General features: G+C 34.6%; 1 protein-coding gene and 1 long non-coding RNA gene across 3 annotated transcripts; both read left to right on the forward strand.

Moving 5' to 3' along the window:
• Positions 1–4,702: 4,702 nt before the first annotated feature.
• Positions 4,703–12,158, forward strand: LOC114367243. Of its 2 annotated transcripts, XR_003657144.1 has the most exons (5): positions 4,703–5,228; positions 5,740–6,530; positions 8,529–8,699; positions 8,819–8,997; positions 9,676–10,343. XR_003657144.1 is itself a non-coding variant. In XM_028324388.1 (3 exons), the coding sequence occupies exon 3, from the start codon at positions 10,425–10,427 to the stop codon at positions 12,078–12,080; it is 1,656 nt and encodes a 551-aa protein (XP_028180189.1). In that variant the 5' UTR covers positions 8,586–8,699; positions 8,819–8,997; positions 9,676–10,424; the 3' UTR covers positions 12,081–12,158. The 2 variants fall into 2 exon arrangements, 1 of the variants encoding a protein (XP_028180189.1); XM_028324388.1 differs by lacking the exons at positions 4,703–5,228; positions 5,740–6,530 and having other exon boundaries at positions 8,586–8,699; positions 9,676–12,158.
• A 7,031-nt stretch (positions 12,159–19,189) lies between these two features.
• Positions 19,190–20,006, forward strand: LOC114425843. The gene is made up of 3 exons (XR_003669302.1): positions 19,190–19,565; positions 19,655–19,728; positions 19,899–20,006. It is a non-coding gene; the product is annotated as an uncharacterized LOC114425843 (long non-coding RNA).
• Positions 20,007–25,436: the final 5,430 nt, after the last annotated feature.

The following is a 25,436-nucleotide window of genomic DNA, read 5'->3' on the forward strand; positions in this document are numbered from 1 at the left end:
ACCCATCATGTACTAGTGGCAACAACAGTACATTTATGTGCACCAACTGTGCAACCACCATGTACCGACGACAACAATAATACATTTCTGTGGACACACCGTGTACCAATGACAAAGACAACAACAATAACAACAACTACAACAACACAGTCCCTATACACCAAAAAGGGTTAATTGAACCTCTTGGGAAATAGTTTCCATCACTTTGAAATGTGATTTAGAGTTAAAACATAGGATTGATGTTTAGGAAGATACCCTACTAGGTGAAACCCCCAGGTTGGTATAGTGAGGTCGTGCTTCCAGCATGACACTCACCCTCCCAAGTATACCATTTTCAATAATGAGAAAAATATTTGCAAAGGCTATAACTAACTCCTTTCGACTTATAGGGATGATTCTCAAACAAGATATCAATTATCATCAACATTCATTAAGATCTCAAAACATCATACTCTTCTCAATGTTACATTCAACAAATAACAATTTATGTAAATATATCCTCATATGTAAATACCTCAATCCAACTTAATCATTCATCATATGAATTACATGTTCTCAACATAAAATCAACTTTAGCGTAGTTATAAAAAGTTATAAAGCAAAGATAATCTCTTTTGGATCACATTTGGAAACCTTTTAAACCAAGGCAAGGAGAAGTAAAAACTGACATTCTTGCTCAACTAGCACTGCTCGCCCAACGAGTACAATTTATTGAGTGCATGCTTAGCTAGAATTCTCGCCCAGTGAATAAAGTTTCTTGGGTACTTACTCGTTCAGCTAACATTGCTCACCCAATGAGCACTACAATTTTGTAGATCACAATTTTGCAAGATTTGCTTAAAGAGAGCCATTAATGGCTTCCCAAGCATTGCCAAGAAAATATATATTATTAATAAGGTCTTAGGGTATGGGGGGTTTGAGGGGACATGGTCCACCTTGGGCCTTGGCTTCCCATTTCGGTCCTATTATCTTTTTCCTATTAAATATTAATAAAAAATATATATTATTAATAAGGCCTTAGGGTATTCTGTAACCATTAAATATAAATGTTACTCCATAAAAGGTTTTTTGCATTATTTATTACTAATGTTCATAAATTAGGAATGTTACAAATTTCATGTGATTCATCTTAATAATTTTGTTAAAATATTTTAATTTTTTTAAAATTTTAAAAAATAAAACCGATGATAATTATATTTTTTAAATAATTAAAATAAAAAAGAAATTAATTTTTGTCAAATATTATGCCCCAAAGCTACTAATTTAAAAAATAAAATGAATATTGTAATTAATATTAGATAAATTTCCATTTATATAGTTCTTTTGATATAAAATGGAATAAAAAAATAAAGCTACATATTCTGATAAGGGAAATGATACTTAGTATGAATACTACACTACGAATTTGTGCACGAAAGAATCTAGATTAGTTTCATCAATTTTTTATGCTTAAAATTGATAATTTAATTATAATTAAAAGTTCAATTGGCTTAATCAATTATTAAAAACTTCAATATAATTTTATAATTATTTAAAATCACTACAATTATATCATTTTTATTAACTTTGTTAGTTTGAATAGTAAAAGTTGTCTAAATTGACATTTTTAAATGGATTAGATCCTGTGTAAAAATATCTATTTATATTAGTAACAAATCTTAATAAATACATCATTTTTATATCGGTTGAATTGACAACAATACACAATTATCTTTTTACATCAGTTGTTTTGATCATTGACATAAAAATTCTTATTTACATCAGTCATATAAGGATGCCATTTTTACATCAATTTTATTGATAATATCTTATTTTACATCAGTCGTATTGGAACTCATGTCAAAATTTCTATTTCTATCAATCAATCAATAAAATTGATAGAAATGATATAATTGTAGCATTTTTTTAACAATTAAAGTAGCTAATTAAACTTTTTAATAATTAAAGTATCCAATTAAACTTTTAATTTTAATCAACAAATAATTGTTTAATTAAGCTATTTTTACTGTTATTTTTTTGCCTAGATTTCATGCTTAGCCAATAAACAGTATTTAATTTCATTCTTTTATCTCTCAAATTTAGATAAACAATTGGAGTATTTTTGAAGTTGCATTTGCCCCTCATAAATATGTTTTAACGTAAAATTAGTGAGTGACGTAGAAGCTATACAAAATTCACCATCAATGCATAAAACCAAGTTAAAACGGATTATCAAATACAAATATTATCCTTTTGAAACAATTATGATTTTTTTAATTTTAGAACAAGATTTTAAGTTATTTTTTAACTGATCAAGATATGAAAAATAAAATATTAGATTCACTTATATGATAATTATAAAATTATTCAAACAATAAAATATCATAATTAAATACAATAAAAAACAAAAAAAATCCAAAGATTAATTAAAAAACTGAAAAATCAAAGATTGTACCAAAACTAATAATATACCCTTATTAATTTCTTATTTTGGGCAGAAGCGGTAAATGTACTTACTAAAGGGATACCATTTTCACATAATTAATATATGATAATTTATCTAATTATCTAATATAATTTTTTAACATGTACTTGGTTTTTTTAATTCAATAAATAAATTATTATTATAATTAACAAGTATAACATATATTACATAATATCTATAAATATAAATGGTAAAATGTTTTTTATACATTTTTTGGACTAGTATGCATACCTTTTTCCAATAATTAAATATGATAATTTATCTAATTATCTAATATAATTTTTGAATATTTACTTGGTCTTTTTAATTCAATAAATAAGTTATTATTAAAATTAACAAGTATGTTATATATTACATAATATCTATAAACATAAATGGAAAAATATTTTGTTATTAATATAATTATAAAAAAATATTTTTTTAATAAAATTATGATTATTTACATTTAAAATAACTTAAGAAAATAGTTTTAACTAATAAAAATTTGTTTTAGTGAAAATTTTATAAAATTATTTTTTAAGGAATTTTATAAAATTCTTATTACACTTAATGTTGGGTAAAGACATTTGAAATATTATATAAAGAAAATAAAAACAATTGATTGAATGAAAAATTATAAAATATTAATTTCATTAAAAAAAATAAAAAAGTGAGAAGATATATGTGTTGTGAACCGACAAAAAAAGTATTTATTTAACAAAAGAAGATACATAAAAAGATTATTTTGCTCTTAAATAATAAGAGAAGTTGAGAACTCAAATTTATCAAATAAAAAAAAAATTGAATGCTATACTTACACGAAGGACAATAAGTGAAAAAAAATAAATTCCAAAAGTCTAACCTAGCAGCATCTGATAACTCATGGATGCATAAAAAGATTACTAACTTTTACTATTAACCAACACTTTTCCATGATTTAACTATTACAATAATGGTTTCCATGAAATAATTTATTTATTCTCGCATCATTGAAGTACTAGCTAGTTGATATGATGAAATCCGACTTGGGTCCCTTATGCTTTGATTTTACTTTCACTGTCAAATTTAAAATATCTCCAATCACTTCTTTTAATTTACAGCAAAAAAGACAGGAATCTAACTAAACACTTCCCTACACGTTGCTAATGCTAAATGCCAAATGCGACAGTCATGTGTATTTTAATTTTTATAAAGAAAATGATGTCTCGCACTAAGTAACTGATATGATTATATATATTTTGCCTTCACTGACCCATACACGTAGATAGGGTCAAATAATATCATATATCAAACTTGGTAAAAAAAAACTATTTTTAAAAATTCTTTATTGTAAGTAGATTTTATCAATCCAACTATTAAATTTTAAGTTCTTACAAAATAAATAAAATTTATAAAATTTTACACAATTAAATAGTTATTGATATTTTTGTTGGTTTACTTTATTTTAATGCATGTCATATTATTTAAAACAGAGTATAGTTTTCAAATATTATAAGTGTAATTTTTTTACTATTAATTTATTAGAAATTATCTAAGCTATGAATTCTTCAATGATTATTACAAAATTTAATAATTTTATCACAGATGATAATATATAATTAAATAATAATGTTTTTTACACTACTGATAACACATTAATTAAAATATAAAAAATATAAGTAAATAGTTATTATTTAATTATATATCTATAAATTTCTAAATGATATAAAATTATATTAATGTGTTAGTATCTCATGATTTAATAATTAAATTAATATATATTTATTTATGATTAAAAGTATTAAAAATAATATTTTATTAAATTTGATTTCCTGCACTATTTATGCACTATTTATGTTGTGAGACAATCATTCAATTATATTAAAATTCATATAGAAAAATAATATGTATATTTGGCCAAACTAACATAATTATAAGTTAGTTCAAATAACTTATAAATTATTAGAATTTTTTTTATCGAAGTGACTAAAATGTCTTATTAAACACACTTAGTTACTCAATGGAGAAGAAAAATCCTGATTATAATAGTTATCAGGAAAAAAAACATACAAAGTTTAATTAAATTTAGAAAAGTATATTAACTTTACAGCATTAAAAAAAATACTTTGTATATTTTACTATAGATACTAAAACGGATTGAAACCTATAAGTACAAATTAAAATAAGTAATTTTTAGATGTAAAGACTAAAACGTAAAGATTATTAAGATCAATCGAGTAATTAAATATTTATTTTTCCAATAACGAGAGTAACAATCTTCAGAGAAAAAGAAAAAAATAAATAAAAAAAGAGTAACACACAAGCACATTAGTAAGTAGTGGTTGCTCTCTCTTTCGGTCTTTCCTATTACTATATATTGTTATTCGTTCGCTCCTTTGTGTGTTTCTCGTGCCTTCCTCACTTTATAAATCACTCTCACCCCTTCCCTCTCATGTGATTTCCTTTTTCCACTCCTCCACCTCTCTTCATCTCCTTCTTCACACACAAAACACACACACACACACACCAAAATAACCATATTCTTAAAATTTCAAACCACAGCAACAAACCTCCGATGATGCCTCCTCAGCAAGAAACCTCTATTACATCAAACATTCCGGCCATCACCAACCGGCCCGAAAACAGCTCCGCCCACGCCGAACCGTCGGGCTCCGCCACCAACGACATTAAACCCACTTTCACGGTCAATGACATTCACAACCATACTTCTCAGAACCACCAAGCAGCTCCTTCAGCACCCAGATTTTCTATTCTTCAGCAATCCTTGCGCCCCGTTACCCTCAAAGTACTCATCATCAATTTCTCATCACACACAAACATATTTATTTTTTTCTTCACCTTTAATTTCTTCTTTTTTCGTGTACTTTTTTTTTCCCATTGTTTCAATATTTAACACAAATTCTGGAAAAAGATATTTTTTTTTATCCCCTTAAACTGCTAAAATAAGAAACTATTTATTTAAAATAAACTAAATCGAAAGGCATAGGAACGACACTTCTATTTGAACAATAAAGTAAATAATATATACTCTATTAATGTAAAGATTTTTTTTTTACCGTCAATTACAAATTCAAATGTATATAATAACTTTTATACTAAATATTTATCTTAAAAATCATATCTATCATAATTTTTAATTTGCAGTGTAAAGTTTTTTTATACTATCAGTAGATATTAAACTCTTAGAATAATTCAATCAATAGGTAATTAATTAATCATTTGTACATGTATTTTAGTTAGTCAGATAATTAAGGCTATTTTAGTTTCTCTAACGTTGTAATATTTTTGCATGCTAGTTTGAGGATGCTTCCTACAGCATAACCTTTGGAAGGGACAATAATGGTTGTGTATCTCCTCAAAAGCCAAAGCACACAAGGACAGTGCTGAATGGTGGGGCCAGGGGAGGTCATGGCAATGTTGGATCCCTCAGGGAGCGGCAAGACCACCTTACTCACCGCCCTCGCCGGCCGTCTTGACGGAAAACTCTCCAGCGCCATCACGTACAACGGTCACCCTTTCTCCAGCTCCATGAAGAGGAACATAGGGTTTGTGTCCCAAGATGACGTGTTATATCCTCACCTCACTGTGCTTGAGAGTCTAACCTATGCTGTCATGTTGAAACTTCCCAAGAGTTTGACTAGAGAAGAGAAAATGGAACAAGTTGAAATGATCATTGTGGACCTAGGGCTGTCCCGGTGCCGGAACAGCCCTGTTGGTGGTGGAGCCGCCTTGTTTCAGGGGATTTCGGGTGGGGAGCGAAAGCGGGTCAGCATCGGGCAAGAGATGTTGGTGAACCCCAGTTTATTGTTGCTGGATGAACCAACATATGGGTTGGATTCCACCATGGCCCAACGCATCATGGCGATGCTCCAAAGCCTCGCCCGAGCTTACCGGACCGTGGTGACTACCATTGACCAGCCCTCAAGCCGGTTGTATTGGATGTTTGATAAGGTGGTGATGTTGTCGGATGGGTACCCGATTTTTACCGGGCAAACGGATCAAGTCATGGATTATCTTGAGTCCGTTGGGTTTGTACCCGTTTTCAATTTCGTGAACCCCACTGATTTTCTGCTTGACCTTGCTAATGGTAAGTGATTTGATCAAATTTTAATAATTTCAAATGCTTGATTTTGTGAAAGTGACATGGGAGGAAGTTTAGGATTTTGTTTTGTGGCTTTGTGCATGTTAATTTTCAATGGCACAATTGACCCATTTGGTAACGGACACCATACATGATATTCAGAAGAGAGTGGTTTACACTTGGTCGTTATTAGGTAAGGGTTCATTTTCATAATTAAAATAACGCGGGTGCAAAAGGGTTGGAGTTTCTTACCCATGAACCTTGTTTTCAAGGTGGCAATTGCTAATGGGTCATTAGAAGCAGTGAATTGATAAGACTATACCATAATCCCCCTTTGGTCCTACTCACAACATGAGTATCTTTTGCAAAAGCGTGGATAGACACACGGGAAAACTTTATGTAGCTAATGTTAAAGGTGGTAAATATGGTCCAATTCCCATGAACTCAAAGTTTGAAATTTTCGTTTTGCATCAATCATTTTTTTTTCTACACTAAACATATTTTTTATAATTTTAATATTATCTTTAGGGATAGTCTGTACAGATTATCAATCCATATGAACTCATATGAATTAATTAAACATGTAACTTTCGTGTTATTAGCACGATACTCTAACCAATTGAATTAATAGACTAATTATATTAAAAAATAAATAACACTGTTATATATAACAATAAAATTTTTAATGTATACATATAAGTTTAAGTTTATGTGTATTAATTCTTACAAAATTAATTATGTAAATTTATGTGTATTAAACATATATTAAAAATTTTAATGTTATATATAACATTAATTAATTTTTAATATAATTGTCCTGTTAATTTAGTTGATTAGTTTGAGACCTACATGAATCATTAATTTTATTAGTTTTTTCTTCTCAAGACTGGGTATATCGAAAAAATAAAAAAACACCAGGAAGAAAATCCCTAAAGTTTTATAAGAGATGGGTATGCGTTTGGAATTGATTTCGGCTTTTACTTCCGATTAGCCCGGAAATCTTGCCCCCAAGTTCAGATAGATGGGCTAGTTTTCCAATCATAAGAAAACATCACAAACGACTCATATATAGAAGAGGTTTTTCTTTATTGTTCAAAAAGAATAAAGAAAAAAAAAGAAGATATTTCTTTTTGAGATATACTATTCCTATAATAGTTTTTTACGATACTCTTCACAATATTATTTTTCTTTATCTTTCTATCATATCAAATCATTTTATTTCATGTTTTTCTTTCTTTTTCCCCTTTCAATCATAATTTCTTGTTATTCTGTTTTCAATAATTTTATTTATTTACTTTTAGTGTAAGTGTTTGTTATTTATCTTTATGTTTTATGAAAATGATACATGCATATAAATTTATCTTATAGATCTCATAGAGTGAGACTCATGTTGAATTATTTAAAATTAGAGATTATTCAACTGAGATATTGTTTAATTACTCTTATTTCTTTGAACTTACCATACTTGTTTCCTTATATACATGGCCTGTTCCAACTACTGTTGTTTTTCTTTCTAAAGTAATGCTCCTTTGGCAGAGAAATTTTCTGTCGTTAATATTGTGCATGCATTAAAAACAACCTTTTTTTATCGACAAATATTAATTGTTAATTTTTATTAGGAGGAAGAATTGAACTCTCAGATTTTTTCTTCCTCCTTTCTTTCTTAACCATCTAACCAACCTTACCACCTTTAGTTTCATCGTTGATGGTCTTTATGCACTCTGCGAGTGTGAGATTAGCTATGCTACGAAAATTTAACAGTTCAATTAATTAACATTGAATTGAGACGAACAATTAATCTCAATATCCTAGAATTTAAACAAAATATTTGAATCTAAAAAATTATGATGTTGGAACTTGGAAGTATCTTCAATCATGATTATTCTTAGATTTCAGTTTTGTCATGAACACAGGAAAAAGAAAAAAGTTGGCATGACGGGGATTGAACTTCTAAAGAGACATGCAAATGAACCTTCTAATTCTTTACATTTTGTGGGTTTGTAGGCATAGTTGCTGATGTCAAACAAGAAGAGCAGATAGATCACCATGAGGATCAAGCTTCAATCAAATAGTTCCTAGTTTCATCATATAAGAAGAACTTATACCCTCTTCTCAAACAAGAGATTCAACAGAATCATAGAGAACTAGCATTTTTAACTTCAGGAGCACCTAGAAGTAAGTGAAATTTTCTAGTTCTCTTGGCATTGCTTTATTTTTTCTTATAGCAGTAAAGAGGAGGGTAATATAGCACCATGGCTAAATGAGTAAATGATATTTAAATGCATGTTTGGTAGGTTCTGAGAACCAATGGACCACTAGCTGGTGGGAGCAATTCATGGTTCTTCTTAAGAGGGGTTTAACGGAAAGGAGGCATGAATCTTATTTGGGCTTAAGGATTTTCCAAGTCTTGTCTGTCTCAATTCTCTCAGGACTTCTATGGTGGCATTCTGATCCCTCACATATACACGATCAGGTATCATGAGTCTATGTTTTGTTTTGGTTTTTTGGTACTTTTTGTGAGAATTCAAAAATAAATGGATATTAAATAGGACAGTGGATCAAAATCAGCATTTACTAAATAATTTGCTTGGTTTATATATTCAGTTACACTCAATAGTTCATTTGGTTTAATTATTAAATTTGAACTTATTCTTGTCCGCACTTTACTGTTTTGACTTTATTCATAAAATTGAGACGGGCAATTTTAAATTAGTTCACTTGGTTTATATATTCAGTCACATTCAATAGTTCACTTGGTGTAATTTTAGTCTCTAGACGAGCAATTTAATAGATTTTGGTCCCTGACATTAGTTGTCTTCCAACTCTGATGACTTTAGCCGCTGTAACACTGCTACAAAATTCTTCTAGTAATATAGAAATTTTCTAATGATTGGTACACTGCCAGAAATTTTGTAGCAATCTTAAGAGCAACACTGTTGGCCAAGTCAGTAATAGTCAATAACAGTGTTAACGACAAAGACCAAAACACATTAAATTTGCAAGTTCAGGGACTAAAACTTACAATGTTTACGTATAAGGTCAAAACCGTAAAGTGCGAGGAAATACAGGACCAAATTAATGATTAAGCCAAGAAGTTACTTTCCCTTGTAGTATACTAGTACTCATAACAATGTCTATATCCTTGTAACAGGTAGGCCTGCTATTCTTCTTCTCCATCTTCTGGGGTTCTACCCTCTCTTCAATGCCGTCTTCGCTTTTCCATTGGAACGACCAATGCTGATGAAAGAAAGATCATCAGGCATCTACCATCTCTCCTCCTACTATGTAGCCAGGATGGTAGGGGACTTACCAATGGAATTTGTGCTTCCCACCATCTTTGTAGCCATCTCTTATTGGATGGGTGGACTCAAGCCATCGTTGGTTACATTTGTGTTAACCCTCTTGATCATGCTTTTCAATGTGCTGGTCTCTCAAGGAATAGGCCTTGTGTTAGGAATGAAGGGAATAATGGTGGACCTAGTGGAACGATGGAACCAAATGATTCCTTACTCAATCATGAGGTGGGCCCTAGAGAATGGAAGGTATATTCTAGAAGGGGGAAAAGAGTCACAAAGGGGTAGCTGTACTCTGGTGACGTGTGGAGAGAGAGATGAGCTAGTAACTAATTTCCCTTGTTATAAGGAGTGAGAATGAGGGAGAGAAGGGGGGAATCTAGTGAATTGATAGAATGGTTAGGCAGCAATAGCTGGCCTATAGGAGCCACTGCTCTGTGTCAGATTTAGGGATTTCATTCCTCTTATTCTGTTAAATCTCCATTGTCATTATAATAAAGCTCATTTATACAGTATTACTGTTTCATTCTTTTACTTTCTGCTGGTTGTGTTTTCTGGTTCCTAACAATTTGGTCCGACCTGCCGGATTCGTTAACAGGACCAGTGAATGCCACCAAAACAAAACCCACTCACACTGATCAGAAGAATGGATGCTAGAGTCGCATCGTTAGAAGAAGAAATCGCGAGAGTCAAAACCACGCTGTCATCCATGGAAAGAAACCAAGCTCTTCTCATCTCAATGATGGAGAAGAGCCTTGGGAAATCCATACTCACGGAGGAAGAGGGCGAAGATGGGGACGGAGGTCCGGCGGAGTCAGGCGGAGACGGGTCGGGGAAGAAGACAGCGAGTTCTGCTTCGCGAAAGATGCCGAGCGACGTGATTTCTGAGTTTCGACAATCGGCGAAGAAGGTGGAGCTACCTATGTTTGATGGAGAGGATCCGACTGGATGGATCTCTCGAGCAGAAGTGTACTTTCGGGTGCAGGACACTACTTCGGCCGTGAAGGTAGATCTGGCCCAGTTGTGTATGGAGGGGCCAACTATACATTTCTTCAATTCCTTACTCAATGAGGAAGAAGAACTGACCTGGGAGCGATTGAAGGGAGCGTTGGTGGAGAGATATGGAGGCCATGGTGAAGGAGATGTGTATGAACAGCTGACAGCCCTCCGGCAAGTGGGGACGGTGGATGAGTATATCACCGAGTTTGAGTATCTCACAGCTCAAATTCCTCCATTACCGGACAAACAATTTTCCGGTTACTTTTTACACGGGTTGAAGGCGGGGAAAGTGAGGAGTTTATCGGCGGTGGGAAATTTGAGTCGAGGGAAATTGCTACAGGTGACAAGGGTGGTGGAACGAGAGGTTAGGGGTGATGCTGGAACGGGTATTAGTAAACACCCCAAATCGAGTCATGGGTCATCCAAACCCGGGTTTGGTGGGTCCAGTAAGGGAGGTGGAGCTGACTGGGTGATGGTCAAAGGGAAGGAGAATGGGCCTAGTGGAGGTAGTAAGGGAGGTGGTTTTGGGCCCAGAAGTGAAAAAGGAAGAAACGGCCCACGTGATAGAGGTTTCTCTCATTTATCTTACAATGAGTTGCTTGAGAGGAAACAAAAGGGGCTGTGTTTCAAATGTGGGGGTCCTTTTCACCCAAAACATCAATGCCCTGATAAACACTTGAGGGTTTTGATAACAGAGGAGGAGGAAACAGAGGAAGGAGGAAGAAAACTATTGGCAGTAGAAGTGGAAGATGAAGAAGGGGGGTCTGAAGGAGAGATGAGCATATTGAGCTTACTCCAATTGGGCCAGTTGGGCACTGATAAGCCTCAGTCTATCCAGTTGAAAGGTGCAGTGAATGGGGTGCCAGTAGTAATTTTGGTGGACAGTGGGGCTACCCACAACTTTATTGATAAAAGATTGGTGCAAAAAATGAGCTGGGCTGTGGACAATTCAACTTCTATGTGTATCAAGTTGGGAGATGGGACTAAGGCCCAATCCATAGGGGTCTGTCCAGACTTGGGCGTTGAGGTAGGAGAGGTGCAGTTAGCAATACGAGCCCATTTGTTTGATTTGGGTGGTGTAGATATTGTTTTGGGGGTGGATTGGTTGAGAACCTTGGGAGATATTATTATGAATTGGAACAAGCACACCATGAGTTTTTGGCATAACAAAAAATGGGTGACTCTTCAAGGGTTGAATGATAACATGGAAACCTTGAATAGTATTGTGGGAGGCACCAACAGAGGAGGAAAAGGGTGGATGTAGAGTATAGAGAAGAAGAGGGGTGATGAGAATGATCTCAATATTGGGCAACAAAAGGAGTTGGAGGGGTTGTTGTCTAAATATGAGGACATTTTCAAAGAGCCTAGGGGGTTACCACCAAGGAGAAAGAAAGAGCACGCTATCAATTTGAAGGGAGGGCTGGAGGCTGTCAACGTGAGGCCTTATAGATATCCTCATCATCACAAAAACGAGATAGAGAAGCAAGTCAAAGAGTTGTTGGCAGCAGGGGTGATAAGGCCTAGCACGAGCTCTTTCTCTAGTCCGGTGATTCTTGTTAAGAAGAAGGATGGTTCATGGAGAATGTGCATTGATTATAGAGCACTTAACAAGGCCACAATTCCGGACAAATTCCCAATTCCGGTGATAGAGGAGCTGCTTGATGAACTTCACGGAGCAACAATTTTCTCCAAATTGGATCTCAAATCCGGGTACCATCAAGTCAGGGTCCATGAAGAAGATATCCATAAGACAGCGTTTCGCACCCATGAAGGACATTACGAATTCCTAGTGATGCCTTTTGGATTAATGAACGCTCCCTCCACATTCCAATGTTTGATGAATGAGGTATTTCGAGTACACTTAAGGAAGTTTGTGTTAGTGTTCTTTGATGATATTCTTGTTTATAGTAGAGATTGGACTACACACTTATGTCATTTAGAAGAAGTGTTGAGAGTCTTGAAATTACATGGTCTGGTAGCTAATAAGAAAAAGTGTCATTTTGCACAAAAATCTGTGGACTATTTGGGGCATGTGATATCTGGAAAAGGTGTAGCTGCGGATCCTAATAAAGTAGAAAGTGTGGTGAAGTGGCCAACTCCCAAGAATGTTAAAGGGGTGAGGGGATTCTTGGGCTTGACGGGCTACTATAGAAAATTCATAAGAAACTATGGGAAGGTAGCTAGACCCTTGACTGCATTGACAAAGAAAGATGCTTTTACATGGAATGAAGAGACTCACAAGGCTTTTGAGGCTTTGAAAGAGAGTCTTACAACTGCCCCTGTTCTTGCTTTACCAGATTTCACTAAAGAATTCACCATTGAATGTGATGCTTCAGGTGTGGGGATTGGAGCTATATTGATGCAAGAAAAACGACCTATTGCTTACTTTAGTAAGGCATTAGGGGTGAGAAATGTGGCCAAATCAGCCTATGAGAAGGAGTTGATGGCTGTAGGGTTGGGTATACAACATTGGAGGCCTTATTTGTTAGGGAGGCGTTTTACAGTGTCCACAGATCAGAAGAGTCTCAAACAACTGTTGCAGCAGAAAATTGTAATAGTAGAGCAGCAAAATTGGGCTGCAACGTTGTTGGGGTTTGATTTCAATATTGTTTACAAACCAGGAAAATTGAATGGAGGTGCAGATGCACTATCTAGAGTTCATGAAGGAGGTGAAGTATGTGTGATGACTTCTAGTTTGCAATGGAAGGATGCAGACATTTTGAGAGAAGAATTTGCCCAAGACCCACATTTACAAAAGATAGTAAATGATTTACAACAGAATAAGGACTCTAGGCCAGGCTTTGAATTCAAGCAAGGGGTGTTATTGTATGACAGACGACTGGTGATTTCAAGTAAGTCAGTGTTGATTCCTACTTTGTTGAAGGAATTCCATGAAACTTCACAAGGTGGACATTCTGGTTTCTACAGAACATACAGGCGGTTGGCTGTTAATGTGTACTGGGTAGGCATGAAAAATGTTGTTCAGGAGTTTGTGAGAAGTTGTGATGTTTGCCAATGCCAAAAATATTTGGCTAGTTCACCTGGAGGACTGCTACAACCTCTTCCTATACCAGACAGAATTTGGGAAGACATTTCTATGGATTTTATAACTGGACTACCCAAATCTAAGGGGTTTGAGGCTATTTTGGTAGTGGTAGATCGTTTATCAAAATATTGCCATTTCATTGCTTTGAAGCATCCCTATACAGCCAGAACAATAGCAGAGGTGTTTGTGAAGGAAATTGTTAGGCTCCATGGTGTACCTTTATCAATTGTAAGTGATAGAGATCCCATATTTATGAGCAACTTTTGGAGGGAGATGTTCAAACTACAGGGGACTAAGTTGAAGATGAGTAGTGCTTACCACCCAGAATCAGATGGCCAAACAAAAGTGGTTAATAGATGTTTGGAAACTTATCTAAGATGCTTCATAGCTGACCAACCGAAAACATGGGTGCATTGGGTTCCATGGGCAGAATATTGGTTTAACACCACTTATCATGCTTCAACAGGCAAGACTCCCTTTGACGTGGTTTATGGAAGGACTCCCCCAACTATTATACAATGGATCCAAGGAGAAGTTAGAGTGGAGGCAGTACAAAAGGAGCTTTTAGACAGAGATGAAGCTATCAAACAATTAAAAGTTCACTTGTTGAGAGCCCAAGATAGGATGAAACAGTTTGCTGATAAGAAGAGATGTGACAGGAGCTTTTCCATAGGAGAATGGGTGTTTGTCAAGCTAAGGGCCCATAGACAAAAGTCAGTAGTCTCACGTATTTATCCTAAACTAGCAGCAAAATACTTTGGTCCTTATCCAGTGGTCTCACGCATATAGGCAGTTGCTTACAAATTAAAGCTGCCTGAAGACTCCCGCGTGCATCCTGTATTTCACGTGTCCTTGTTAAAGAAAGCTGTGGGGTCCTACAATGGAGAGGAGACTTTACCAGATGACTTAGATGGAGAGAAGGACAATACTTTTGAACCGGACACGGTCTTGGCACAGAGGACTGTACAAGTACAGGGTGAAGAGGTAAGGCAGGTCCTAGTGCAATGGAAAGGACGAAATATAGAGGAGGCTACATGGGAAGAGGCAGTGATGATGACAAGTCAGTTTCCAAACTTTAGCCTTGAGGACAAGGCAGTAATTTCAGATGGAGGTGTTGTTAGGAATGAAGGGAATAATGGTGGACCTAGTGGAACGATGGAACCAAATGATTCCTTACTCAATCATGAGGTGGGCCCTAGAGAATGGAAGGTATATTCTAGAAGGGGGAAAAGAGTCACAAAGGGGTAGCTGTACTCTGGTGACGTGTGGAGAGAGAGATGAGCTAGTAACTATTTTCCTTTGTTATAAGGAGTGAGAATGAGGGAGAGAAGGGGGGAATCTAGTGAATTGATAGAATGGTTAGGCAGCAATAGCTGGCCTATAGGAGCCACTGCTCTGTGTCAGATTTAGGGATTTCATTCCTCTTATTCTGTTAAATCTCCATTGTCATTATAATAAAGCTCATTTATACAGTATTACTGTTTCATTCCTTTACTTTCTGCTGGTTGTGTTTTCTGGTTCCTAACCCCTTGCACTTGGTGCCATTCTAATGGATGTGAAACAGGCCACAACCTTAGCTTCAGTGACTATGTTGGTGTTTCTTTTGGCTGGAGGTTACTACATTCGGCATATTCCATTCTTTATAGCTTGGTTGAAGTACATTTCTTTCAGTCACTATTGTTATAAGCTTCTTGTAGGAGTGCAGTACTCAGTAAATGAGGTCTATCAGTGTAGACATGGATTGCATTGTAGGATAAGAGATTTCCTTGCCATTAAGTGTCTAAGGCTTGATAGTTTGTGGGGAGATGTGGCTGTTTTGGCTGTAATGTTGATTGGATACAGAGTTGTGGCTTATTTAGCTTTGAGGATGGGGCTGCATCATTGACTAGAGACTGCATAGTAGATCAAGGATTCAGGGCCATAATATTGATTTACATCTTTGTTGTTTGGAACATTGGTCTCAGTAGTAGTGTAATTCGATTCTAGCCACAAGGGGTATATCTTAAATCCTTGTGATTAATTGATATTAAATGATGCAATTAAAATTTGTGTAGTTGTAGTGCATATTTTTCATGTAACTTTCATTGTAATTTCGAATGTATCATATTTGAATCCCTGTGATTAATTGCTGTGAAATGAATGAAGCAGTTAAGATTTATGTAGCTACATGTCCATAGTTTTCATGTAAGTTTTACAGTAATTTCAAATACAACACATAGTCCTGATGATTAATTGATTGAAATGGAGCAATTCAAATTTGCATAACTACATAGTCCACATTTTTCATGCAATTTTTACTGTAGTTTTGAATGAAACATATGCAAATGAAAGAAATAAAAGTGAAAAATGCAACGCCCTATGTTGTATTTTCTACTGTTCTGGGCATCTGAAGCCTTAAAATCCAATAGTTCATTCAAACAGAAAACAAGGAGTTAGAGATAGGAAAACAAAGAAAGCAGAAAAGTTAGCTCTATAGAAGGTTCCCCCTCAACATCATCCATCCTAATCTCAACCACCAAATCATGACCTTACATAAAAATGTTGTAGAGTAGAAGTTTTATCTTATCAAATATTTGTTTTACATATTAAATTCTTCTATTTCTCCTTCTACATATACAACAACAATTACTTATGCACATTGAACTAAAGGGTGTTATACATTTTGTATTTGTCAAGGATAAAATAAATTTTTTATGTCTCTGACCCTGCTATTGTGACACCCTCTACCCAACACACATATAAATGAGAAAAACATATAAAATGTGAAATCTAATTAAATCAATTTTATTTAATAAAATCGTAAATAAATCCACGTGAATAAAAGGTTCATATTCGCTTTACTGTTGTCAAATAAAACTTATCAGAAACATTTTCAGCTCTAATTAAGGTCGTTCTAATTTACAAAAGAACTCAAGTGAAGCAGCATAATAATAAAGTAAAATAACATGTTCGGAACATCATGCAATTAAAACAGAAACTCATGCTCCAATGTGACATTCTATCAGAACATTGTGTCTTGACGTCCTCCAACACGACGTTCTTTAAAGCAATCCACCTAGTCATCTGCTCCCATGAATACAGGGTTCGAGATCATCACAGGATCTAAACACAAATAACACATAGGTAGTGAGTCATCACATTCCTCCACGAATAGAGATAAACAAAAGCATATAGGTATGATATAAATATAACAATAATATAATTATAACAACAATATAGGTATAACAAGGCTCAACTTTGACACAGTTCGCATCATTTCAACACTCAACACGTAAAATCACTTGTTCTAGAATTTAATCACAAATCACATTTCACGCCTTCACGATTAATCACATACTCAAGGCAAGACATCTCAAATACAATACCACATCTCACACTTACATAATTCATTACACACTATCACATAAAGTCACAATGATCATTACAAATACGTTATGCAACAGATAAACTAAAACTCAATCTTATATACAATGTGGTACCATGTCAGTGAAAAACAACACTAGGATGCCTAGGAATACATAACAAGACACGTCAAATAATGGGTATGTCAGGTCACTCTTACTAAGTGAAATCATAAGGTGACGAATCAGGGGTCACTCTGTTTTGTAAGAATTCTCCTACCATATGAGATCAACATACGCTTGAAGGAGCACTCAAATCGAGTGTATTTACCCCCAAGGCTTAAACTCCAAAGAATTCGTTAGGGCCTCACCTTCTTGATTCAAGTCCAACTCCTAAAGCAACTTTTGCTCACAAACACTATTCATAAATGATACAATACACATGACCTCACACTTGTTTTCAAACACGTTTAACATATTGTGCTACAATTTAACACCTTAGGTTCCTAACTTGGAACACTACACTTTCCTTTCAACACCTTGCGCATAAGCACTTTTCTCAAGGTCACATCAAGTATTAACCAAACAATTATCCACAACCATATTCTATGTCCACAATTTAACATCTCACAACTTCACATTCCATCATTACATGTTCATGTGTATCTGGTGACACCCTCTACCCCGACATATATATTTATATAATATCATACATGAAAATAAAAAATTAATTGAAGAGATTTTATTCAATAAACATAAAAGAGTTCACGTGGGTATAAGGTTCATATTCACGTTAATCATCAAATTAAAAACTTATCAAATAAGGGTATGAAAACATCTCCGGCCTAAAACAAAATCATCATATATATATTTTTTTACAAAAGAAAACAAGTTAAGTAGCGAAATAACATAAAGTAACATGTTCAGAATATTATGCAAATAATATACAAACCCATGCCCTAATGCCACATCCTATTAGAGCGTTGTGTCCCATCGTCCTCTAGTACGAGGTTCTTTAAAGTCATCCACCTAACCATCTGCTCCCACGAACACAAGGTTCGAGATCATCACAGGATCCAAACACAAACAACACACAGGGAGTGAGTTATCACATTCCTAAACAAGTAGAGATAAATGAAAGCACACACACACACACACACACACACACACACACACACACACACACACACACACATATATATATATACAAGTATAACAAACTCAACTTAGCACAATTCACATCATTTTACCACTATTTGCGTAACATCACTTGTCCCAAGGATTGAATCACAAAATCACATTCCACACCTTCATATTAATCACGTGTTTAGAACAACATATTTCAACTACAACCCAACATCCCACATTCACACAATTCATTACCCACCATCACATAACAAGTCACAATGATCATTACATAGACGTTATGCACAGATACACTAAGTGTGTGTTTGGATGGAGCAATTAAAGTGAGTAAAGTATTTTAACTGAGATATTAAAATGATTCCTTGTAAAATGATCTGTTTGGATAGGGTATTTTAGAAGTAATTAAAATGTCATCATTTTTTTGAAGCGTTTTAATAAGGTAAATTGGGAGAATTTCAAATTCTCACCAAAAATAGAGGAATTAAAATTCCCAGCCACTCTCACGGTCTCTCTCCCTCTCAGCCACATGCTCCCTCTCCATCTCAGCCACTTTCACCATGATAGTTCTCTCTCAGCCGCACGCTCTCTCTCACGATGCTAGCGCACTCTCTCCCTCAGCACACTAGCTCTCTCTGTACCTCTCTCTCCCTCTCAGCCACCCTCACGCACCACACCTAGCTCTCTCTCAAGTAAGTTCCCTTTGCGATTTTGACCCACTCTTGCTGTGTCATGGTGTGTTCATTTTTTTTTGTTAATTTGTGATTTATTTTTTATTTAGTTGTTTGATTTCATTGGTTTTGTATTGTGGGTACTCATTGTTTGATTTCATTGCTCATTGTTTGATTTCGTTAATTTGTACTGTGGGCATTTTTGCAAATTTGTTAGGAACAGACCATGCACTCTAGGTGCTTGTGTTTATTCTTCTATAAGAACTTTTTAGATGTCTTATTAAGAAACCTTTCTCCCTGATTAATTATTATTTATTACCTAATTTCCGCTTCTTCTTCTTTCCAAAGAAAATGAATTGAAGATCATGATCATGTTTGTGTTGTTCTTCTTGTTGTCTATCTGAATACAATTATTGAGCTATTTTGTTTTAAAACAATATGCACCATTAATGGATAATATCATAGGTATTATGAAGGTGGCATTTCATCAGTTTACATGTGGGAAAATGATAATGAAGGTTTCGTAGCCTGCTTTTTAATAAAGAAAGGTGGGGTTGTTATTTGAGTAAACTCTAATGCTACTCATCCTTTTGACCTATTTTCTGATGTGATATTTTTTGCAATTCCATGATTAAAGATGGCTCAAAGACAGGGCAGGGTTGACGGGGATATTTAGAGGAAGGTGCATGGGATGCTATACATGTTATAGAGGTAAAGTATCATTCCATTTATAAGACTAAACATGATAAATGCAAATGTATAATAGTGACTTTCAATTGATTGGGAAACTAAAATATCTGTATTTAGTTCTAATTTTTCTGATTCTTTTCTAGCAAGTTTATTTCATTAATTCTTAGTCCTCATTTTTTTTGTTAATTTAGGTGGGACCAGAGGAAGAAGAAAACACCAATTATCGGTTAACCAGTACAGTTATGCTGACTCTGACTACAAATAATGAGTCATCAAGAACTTTCAGTTTATCTGGATCAATTAGACGTCAGGCAAGTTTTGACAAAATTAGTTCTTGTTGGCAATTAGATCATTTAGTTAACGCTTGCATGCTAAGTTTTTTCTGTCTTGAGAAGCCACATAATGAACAATGCACCTTCATTGAACATTGAATTAATTACATGGTTCTTGTTTGATAAAGTCCATATATCTATATGCTTTTTAGCTTGAGGCAACCTTTTTTTTTAGTTTTTTCTTAATCCAAAATTAGTTTTTCCTTATATTTTAGATGAGTATGAAGCTATCAGTTGCTGATGGTCATCTTTGTAACATGGAAATGATGATTGAAGAAATGGAGAGTAAGCTAAGGAACTCACTAGATCAGGTACTTCTTGATTATACAGGATTCAACTGCGTGCTTGTCGTATTTGAGATCAGCTTCTTTACTTTTTGTTCTTTGATGGAGAAGGGTTTGGGTATTTATCAAATTTGATATTCAGTTCGTTTGTGTCTATGACATTTCAAACTATAAGGCATGTTAATGCATGTTACAGGTTAAATTTTAAAACATAAAAAATAAGATATTTGATGAAATTCTTGGGGTGGACTATATACAAAGTTTGTAACATATAAATTTATAAGATTCGTCTGGTTGAAATGTTCCTTTGTACCCCATTCTTGAATAATTATATTTTCACTTTTGCTTTGTAGTGGGAAATGATAATCAACTTTATAGCTACATTTACATCATTACTTTTTATTTTGGGAAAGACCTTATGCCTCTATTTAAACTATTTGAGATTCTAATTGGCATTAGCTCTAGGACTTGTGTCTTCTCAATCAAAACATGTGTGTTGAGCTTGGGGAATACTCCACAGATTTTGATTACAGGGGTCTAATCAAACCCAAAAAGAAAAAAAACTTCTTTTTTTGACTTCTTTTTTTGTTGTGTATATATAGTTAAGAGACATTTCTTGTCATCCAATTTATATTCTAGGCTCTTGCTTGGGACAGACCTAATGTAGAAAAATATGGGCATTAAAATTTAGAGCTTATTTACATCTTTTATCTACATATTTGTTTTAAATCTCAAAATATTATCATATATCATTATCATGCAATTTGGATTGAGAAGAAATGGATCCTAGCATAGTTAACAATGCAATTACTTCAACTGATATTTTCACTATAGTTATTTGCCTTTGATATTTTCACTGTAGTAATTTGTCTTTCATGTTGTGACTATATTATCTTGTTTCTTCTATGTCAGGTTATCGTGAGCAAGGAATAAAGAGGAATTGCATTCTTACAAAGCAAGAAAAAAAAGTTTATTATTCTAAAATTGTTTGATTATGTTGTTTGTTTTGGATCCTCTAATTTGTAAAATAATTCGTGAATTATTGAATATTATAAGTGAAGTGATATAAATGTTGATGATATATGATTTTAGGTGTTGACATGGATTGAAGTATTTTCTTTTGTTAAAATTAATATCATTTGAATTTTGTATGAGATAAATATCATTAAATTACGTAATTATTTAATTTTAAAATGTTTTTAAAAATTATTAAGAGACTAGGTAATTAATTTTTTTAGCAAGAATAAAGAATTACATATCATTCATCTTTTAATTTTGCAGTATTATTTAATTCAAGTTTTTTTTTGTGTTACTACAAGAATATTGTGTAAGATTCAAAATTGTTTAGCATTACAATTATTTTGATTATTTAACTATTAAATATTTTAAAAAATTATTATTATATATTTATAACATTAAATTTATTTTGAATATTTAACTATTTAAAAAATGACTCATGTTTATTTTCATTCAATATTGAAATTTTAATTTTTAAATAAATATTTAAAAATGAAAACTTAAATTTCATTGAAATTGAATTACTTTGTCCAAACAAGGAAATTAAAATACAAGAAATTGAATTGCCTCATCCAAACAAAATATTTACAAATGAAAGGAATTTAAATCAGGGCAATCAAAATGCTGTGTATTTAAATTTCCAAGTAATTTTTGAATCCCCCATCCAAACATAGGGTAAGACTCAATCCTATATGCAATGTGGTACCATGTCAGTGAAAAACCTCGTTGGGCGCCTAGGAGTACATGACAAGACAGACCACACACTGGTAAGTCAAGTTACTTTCACTAGGTAAAATCATAGGGAAACCAGTCAAAGTCATGTTGTTTTGCGAGAATGCTCCAACCATGTGGGATCAATACATGCTTAAAGGAGCACTCAAACCGAGTGTATTTACCCCCAAGGCCTAAACTCTGAAGAGTCCATCAGGGCCTCTCCCTCCTAATTTAGGTCCAACCCAAAAAACATTTTAACACGCAAACTCTATCTATGAACTATACAAAACACATGACTCCTCAGATGTTCTCAAAATAATTTTAACTCTTCGCGCCCCAAAATGATTAAACTTGTCGGGTTCCCACAGTGGATCTCATCACAAAACTCATCGCCCATTAACTTGTCGCACTTAAAGGGTCTTGCAATCGTGTGACTGTACGACTCATAGCTCATAACTCAATGCACACATCATCTCAATGCATGTGTGATCTCATAATTTAACACATACTCAACTTGTCACTTATGCACAGTTCATCACACTTTCATAATCCTAAAACATCACATTATCATGCCTCATGCATCATATACATATCACAGTAATAACATTAATATGTTATGTTCATATGACTAATTATCTCATTAGAACAAGCCTTTAAAATCATATATGTGCCACTTGAGTTTGAATTATGCAATACACATAACTACTCAATTGTTTTCAAAATCTTTTTAACTTGTCGCGCCTCAAAGTGATTCAACTCGTCAGGTTCCCATAGTGGATCTCATCACAATACTCGTCATGCAAAAGTCATCCCCCTTAAAGGATCTTACAGTTGTGTGATTGTACAGTTCTTAACTCACAACTCAATGCCATCACTTTACACTTGACAATAACATGTATAATCACATTGAGGAACATATTAATCTCACACCTTCTCACTTCACACACACACACACACACACACACACACACACACATCACAATAACAATCTTCCAACATTTAAGGCATATAATCATGTTCAAAAACACGAAAACACCAAGATCACTCAATTTTATCATCCAATTCACATTAAGGCATCAATTGGCCCGTTAAACAAAACAATCTCGTAATTATAATCATAAAGACAAAATTACAATACAGTAAACATCCCAAAATAAACCCCAATTTAATCCTCTAAGGATCCCTACACATGTTCATTCTAATCCCAATTGCGATAAACTCATCTCTTACTTTTAAGCGGGCTCACGTGCGTAGTCTGACAGCAATAACAGTGTCTCTAGCGGTGGAGGTAGTTTCAATCTGATTTGACGAGGAAATGGGCACTTGCAGCCGACAACGACGGTGTGGACGACATTGTCCATGAAAAATATGGCATTAGCAAGGAGAAATGGGCCCAGTTTTGTCAGACCTGTAGAGACCCCTTGTGGGAGGTATGTACTTTCTCATTTTAGTTGTTTTCCACAAAAAATTCACTTCTTATAATTCATTCTAGTAAAAATTTTCATTAATGTTCGATTTTTGCAAGATGTGCGGAAAAAGGCGTAGGCCATCTAGAAGCAAAATACCGCTCCCCACGTGTTGTATGGGGGGGTTATGAATATTTAGAACAAAAGCTCATGGCTGAGAAGACAAAGAAAAGACTGGAGGAAGCTACCTAGTCCAGAAGCACTGAAGGTGTCATTGACCCTCCATGTGAAGTGGAAGATGGCCTGCACCAAGAAAACTGGGCAGATGACGTCTAAGGCAGCAAAGGAAATCGTTGAGAAGATTGTAAGTCATTTTCAATTAAGAATTGTAATTATCTTTGTTTATTCTATGAATGCCTTGGACAAATATATGTGTTTTTTACAAGATTCTTTGGAGGAGCAGGCGTCACAAGGATCGTTCGCCCCCCATGGACGTCAGGATGTCCTGGCTGCTACCATTGGGCAACCAGAACACCCTGGCTGTGTCCGTGCCGCCACTTGAAGACCTACAGCAACTGACCCAACAAATCAGGGACCAGTTGGAGGAGTCGATCACAAAAAAAGTGACTCAACAGCTGATGGCATCCTTCAGCCAGATGTAGTCCCAGTTCCAGTCACATATGCAATCATAGGGACTTGCACTGCCTCCGGAGCCTGAGGTTGGTCCCTCAGGTGCTCGTGTCATCACAAAGGAGAGTTGTGTTGATCCCTCAGGGAACGATCCAGAGACGAGTGACTCAGAAAAATGTGGGATGTACATTGAAGAAAATCCTTCCCGCCTGGTTGCCCTAGGAAGACTTTATGAGGGATCCACAACGGTTCACAACATCCCTTTGTTGCATGGACAAGTGAAGGTTGGTGTTGAGGAGGTTACAGATGCAGAGACTCCCATTCTTGTACCCACTGATGAGGTTACCTTAGTGGGGCAGGCACTTAACACCTTCCTTGCTTGGCTGACACATCTCGTGAAGCATTTATCAGAACATGAATTTTACTCTGATTATATGCTTCTTCTTTTTTTGAATTGATTTGTTCACTGTAATCAAAACTTGTTAATTAACTATGTTTGATCAACAGGTAGCTGCAAAACCTCCAGAAAGGCCGGATCCTGAGGTCGATGATCCCCTGTATCTGATGGCATTGACCATCCCACAGCTTTTTTTGAAGTCTCTCCAGGTTATGTGGGATGCTACCGTGTTCGGGGTGTTTAATCAAAACTTCTCGTTGTACATAAAGCACGAAGATCTCTCCGAAATTACACACGGTGGCCAATGTCTCAGCATATCTATTATACAGTTGTGGATTCTATAAGTCAATTTAGATTATTGTTAATTACCTAAGTTATTGTTTAAAATTTATACATAATTAATTTTGTCTTAAGAACAACAGGCATCTAACTGAGACAAGTATGCGAGTGGGGAATTCTGATGTGTATGGATTCCTCATGCCACAGTCCATTTAGAGATCTGGGCAATCACAGTTTGAATCGGAAAGTTACATCAAGAGTTGGATGCAGAGTTCAAAATGTGATGTCTACCTTGGAGCCTACCTGAATGGATAAGTCAAACAAAACAAGCTGAATTTAAATAATGTATAATACTACAATAACCCATATTCGTCTCCACTGCAGCGAACACTGGCAATTGGTCGTCATTTTGCCTAAGGAAAACCTTGTTGTCTGGTTTTGTCCCTTGCATAACAGGCCATACAAACTACCTTAAGGGAATAATTAAGAGGTCAATGTTGTTTTCAATACATTTGCATTAGCATAACTCAACAACATCAATATTTTAATGTTCCTCGTATTCAATAGTGCTTTGAAAGGACTTGATGATACTCCACAACCTAAATCCAAGGCTGGTGCTAGGTTGATTGTTGTTAAGGTACGTGATTTAAATAAAACTTCTACTTATATA

This window comes from Glycine soja, chromosome 9, assembly GCF_004193775.1.
Source record: "Glycine soja cultivar W05 chromosome 9, ASM419377v2, whole genome shotgun sequence".
In the NCBI taxonomy this organism is placed as follows: domain Eukaryota; kingdom Viridiplantae; phylum Streptophyta; class Magnoliopsida; order Fabales; family Fabaceae; genus Glycine; species Glycine soja.